Below are 5,000 nucleotides of genomic sequence, written 5' to 3'. Positions count from 1 at the left end.
GGTCCTCACCTCCTGCTCCTGCTCCTGGGTATCATCGCCTTCGTCCAAAGGTACGGCAAGTGGGCAACCTCGTCACATCCCGTTTACTAAGGTGATGAAAGGGATTAATGTGTGGGTGAGGGAACAATAGTCGATGATAGGCTGAAGCTTTTTATTGCTCTAACTTTTCACTGGGCTCTGTTTTCTTCTGAAGACATGGTCATTTCGCAAAGACAATGCCCGTCCCTCATCTCTATGTCCTTTATCCCTCTCTCAGGATCCAAGGGTTGTCATGCCCCCGGTGTAATAAGTCGGACTGCCCGCCCCTGAACACCTTCACCTGTCCAGCGGGGACCGAAAGTGACGTTTGCGGATGCTGCACGGTCTGCGCCAAAGTGAGTTAACTGTCAAGTTATCCTTTTTCCCACTTTTGAGTATTTGTTGTTTGACCTATTCCCTCCAATTTTTTTTTCACATTTAGCATCAACTTTCTCCTATCACATGTCATCCTGATTTCAGTCTCTGACTGTTTTAGATTTTGCTCTTACCCGGCTACAAGCATAGTTTCATCAACAAACAACAGTTGACTCAAAGGTTCGGAGTTGGAGTGAATCCTCGTAGCATTTAGAATTATTGAGTCATCGTTCACATTATTGTTGAGATTTTCTAAACTATCCTCTTGAGTATGCGACATATAAATGGCCTTTCGTGTTTTTTTTTAATATGGAGCCATATTCCAGCCTTTAAATATATATATTTTTTACATCAAAAATCATCGGCTCCGTTTTTTTTTTCGATTTGACACCGAACGACTGTCTTCATCCAAAGGAAACTCTCCATGCAGGAACGAACCCTTTCATCGTCATGTATGTGTATGTGTTGGGGGAGGGTGCATAATAGATCGGCATTTTTAATCCATCCTTCACCCACCTCACTTCTGTCCAAGAGCCCATTATTGTCTCTACCGTCATAGCTCCTTGTGCGTGAAAAATAACCCCTGTCCCCACCCACTGCTCTGGTCACAGTTTAATGCATTCCCTGTCTTAGGGGCTTTAGTGTTATCCTTCCCGACCAGAGTCACTCAACATTCTTTTAAGATTTAACATCAAAAGTGACAAAATTTTCACATTGAATGAGAATCAGACAAGAAACAATGGTCTCAAACTATCCGGAAATAGATTCAATTTAGAAGTAGGTAGAAACAACTTTGCCAACCGTGTAGTAAATGAATGGAATAAACTTCCTGCACAGGTAGTGCAATGTAGTTCAGTTCGAAGATTTAAGAATCAGTTAGATAAATACCTAAGTAAGATGGTGTAATGATTATAATTTATCTTACATTATTTGTTTTTGTTTTGTTATCATTTGTCTGTCTGGTTTTCATTTATCATTAGTTATATGTCAATTTATTATTATTTACTATTTACCTGTTTGTTTATTATTTAACTATACCTATGCATTTATTTATGTATTTTATTTGTTATTTACATTATTGTAGTTTTTATTTATTGTTTTATTATTAATATGATTTTTTTTTCGCATCCGACCTAGATATGGATCAAAAGGTCTCCTGTCGGCATGCTCCGCCTTTGTAATCCTTTGTAAAGATTAATCTCCACTCCAGGACGAACGCTGATCACTTTTAACTTGTACACTATCCCTCCGTTCTGCTACTCCCTCTAATTTCTCCCTTACCAGTCCTGTGACCGCCCCATTAAGTGCTGGTTATGGGTGACAGGTGCCTGATATCATAATTTTTGTCTTGTATACTTTTTCTCACTGTCGTTAGGCAATTGTATTACTTCCTTCCAACCCGCCCCTACAGGCCCAGTATGAGGTGTGTGGAGGTCCTTGGTTCATCCATGGGAACTGCGGCAGGGGGCTCTTCTGTCTTCGGGATGAGTCGGACTTCAACAGCGACGGTATTTGTATAAGAGGAAGAAGGAAGCCCATAGGCTTTCCTGGCCGTGGTCCTCCTAGGAGGAATCGTCACTAATCGGCAAACAGTTATATGTCTAATCCTTCTGTTTTTGGTTCGGGAAGGAACCACTGTTTATTTTTCTCTTTTACATTTGAGAATGCCCAATATGTGTTTTCTTGTGAAATAAGGTAAATAAAAGCAAGATTTTGTTTTGTTTTTCTCTTTACATTGATCTCCTTCCCTGTAACAACATTAACAAAAGTAAGTGACATTATCATGTCACCAATGCCCAGGCATAGTGGCTTAGAGCAGGCCCGTACCCCACCAACATGGGACATGTAGAGAAGACGTGGTGGCGTTAATAAAGCTTGTCGGTATAGAAACTAGTTTTTGCACTATATCAATGAAAATAACACATTATAGCTGAGGGGTAAATGCCGTGACTGATTGGGGTAACTAAGCTTGATAAAATGAGAAACGAGGAGTGGAAAGGGAGCTGGGAGTTATAGTTGATGAAAGAATATTAGGATGGTTTGGACACACGGAAGGAATGAGTGAAGAAACATTAGTAAAAGAGGTGTGGAGGGCAGACGTGGAAGAAGTGAACATGAGGTGGAGCTCAAATACGAGATGGATGGATGGGGTAAAAGGGGCGTTGGGAAAGGACGGGAGATGGCAAAGATTGGGGTGAATGGTTATGTATGGATGATGCTGTGACGCACGAAAGGTAGATGGTGGGTGATGTTGAGGGAGTATGTGATTCTGCATGAGGCGTGGTCGCCGATTTAATGAAGCGGCCTTGCTATGGATTAGCTGTGTCTTGCGACACTGCCTCTGACCCAGGGCAGTGGGCGAGATGTAGGGATGACCCGTCATCCAGGAGGAGCCAAGATAAGAGGGAGGGAGGGAGGTGAATGGTAGGGCGAGAGTGGAATTTATGCCTTTTTTCTACCTCCCTTGTAAGGGGTAAAAAGACTTTGGTGTATGTATGTATGCATGTATGCATGTATGCATGTATGCATGTATGCATGTATGCATGTATGCATGTATGCATGTATGCATGTATGCTTGTATGCATGTATGTATGTATGTATATGTTTTCACATTGAAATGTTTACATTTGGTATAAATTTGCATGTTGTGCTTTATTTCCATGACTATCAATACAGAAAGATTTAAAAAAGACGATAAAAAACGAAAACGACAATACGAAATAATTATCGCTGATAAATCCAAAGAGAATCCCAAAAGAAACCTATAGTTACATTAGAGATAAAAAGGTTGTTAGGAATCACATTGGTCCACTATTGTGTGCTGACGGTCAACTTGAATATTCAAATGAAAAAATGTGTAATATTTTAAACAATTATTTTAGCTCGGTATTCGTAAACGAAACACCTAAAGTGAACTCCAAACTGAAACCTGTGAAAAGTCTAAGGTAAACTTACTCACTACGGTAAATATAACAAAAGAAAAAATTGAAGGTGTATAGATAAACTCAAAGTTAATAAAACACCAGGGCCTGACGGTTGGCATCCAAGAATCTTAATGTAAATGAAAAATGAGATTGTTGTTCCATTAGAAATTATTTTCATGAAATCCATCATATCCGGAGATGTCCCAAGAGAAAGGAAGCTAGCTAACGTTACTCCCATATTAAAAAAAAAGTGACAAAAAGAAACCAAATAACTATAGGCCTATAAGTTTGACTTCAATCGTAGGAAAAATAATGGAAACTATCATCAGAGATGCTATCGAACATCATTTAGAAAGTAATCGTTTGATAAATGATAGCTAGCATGGTTTCAGACGGAAACGTTCTTGCGTGACTAACTTACTCGAATTCTACAACACAGTTATCTCGAATTATGACAAAAGAAACAATATGGATTTAATATATCTAGACTTTGCAAAAGCTTTTCATACCGTCCCACACGAAAGACTACTTACTAAATTAGCTTCACGCGGAATAAGTGGTAGCCTATTATGTTGGACTAGTAATTGGTTGAATGATCGAAAACAGAGAGTTGTTTTAAATGGAAAAACTTCTAGATGGAAAAATGTTACAAGTGGAGTTCCTCAGGGTTCCGTTCTTGGGCCACTTCTATTCATAGTATATATAAATGATATAGACCATGGACTAAAATCTACTGTTTCCAAATTTGCTGATGATACAAAACGGTGCGGAATGGCAAATGATTACTTAAACCAACTAGATATTCGAGAAGATTTAGATAAACTACAGTAATGGTCTGAAAAGTGGCTAATGAAATTTAACACATGTAATGCACATAGGTAAAAATAACAGTAAGTACGATTACAAGTTATTTGGAAATTAGTTAACAAAAGTGAATAGTGAAAAAGATATCAGCGTAATTATCAGTAACGATTTCAAATCATCCAAGCAGTGTATTTCAGCCTCTGAGAAAGCAAATAAGATTCTAGGACTTTTGACTTCAAAAGTCCATCACTCATTAACAAGCTATATAAATCGTTAGTTCGTCCACATTTGGAATATGCTGTTTCCGTATGGTCACTGAACCTCATTAAAGACATTGATAGACTGTAAAAAGTACAACAGCGATCCACAAAACTGATTCCAAATATCAAAAATAAATCATACGAAAATCGACTAAAACGTATGAATCTGTTTTCCCTAAAAAAAGCATAGACTCAAGAGGTGACTTGATACAGGTCTTTAAAATTCTAAAGGGAATTAACAACATCAAAAGTGACAAAATTTTCACACTGAATGAGAATCAGACAAGAACAATGGTCTCAAACTGTTCGGAAATAGATTCAATTTGGAAGTGGGTAGAAACAACTTCGCCAACCGTGTAGTTAATAAATGGAATAAACTTCCTGTAGAGGCAGTGCAACGTAGTTCAGTTCGTAGCTTTAACAATTATTTAGATAAAAACCTAGCAAGATGCTGTAATAATTATAATTTATTTTATAGTATTTGTTTTTGTTTTGTTATCATTTGTCTATTTGATTCTCATTTATCATTAGTTATATGTCAATTTATTACTATTTACTATTTACCTCCTTATTTATTCTTTAACAATATCTATGCATTTATTTGTGTATTTTATTTGTT

At 37.6% G+C, this 5,000-nt stretch overlaps 1 protein-coding gene across 1 annotated transcript in view; it reads left to right on the top strand.

The window, feature by feature from the left end:
- The window catches only part of LOC143023682 (venom protein 302-like), a 2,233-nt gene extending 152 nt beyond the window's left edge, over window positions 1–2,081 (top strand). Inside the window, exons 1-3 of the mRNA XM_076182297.1 lie at window positions 1–50; window positions 257–374; window positions 1,805–2,081. The exon at window positions 1–50 is cut by the window's left edge and continues 152 nt beyond it. Coding sequence (XP_076038412.1) covers window positions 1–50; window positions 257–374; window positions 1,805–1,975 — 339 coding nt within the window. The 3' untranslated portion in view covers window positions 1,976–2,081. The remainder of the gene's footprint in view (window positions 51–256; window positions 375–1,804) is intronic.
- The last annotated feature ends 2,919 nt before the right edge of the window (window positions 2,082–5,000 follow it).

Source organism: Oratosquilla oratoria, chromosome 3 (genome assembly GCF_046742065.1).
Source record: "Oratosquilla oratoria isolate Oo_2021 chromosome 3, ASM4674206v1, whole genome shotgun sequence".
Taxonomy (NCBI): domain Eukaryota; kingdom Metazoa; phylum Arthropoda; class Malacostraca; order Stomatopoda; family Squillidae; genus Oratosquilla; species Oratosquilla oratoria.
Note: the sequence above shows the minus strand (reverse complement) of the source record. Positions and strands in the feature narration are given on the sequence as shown.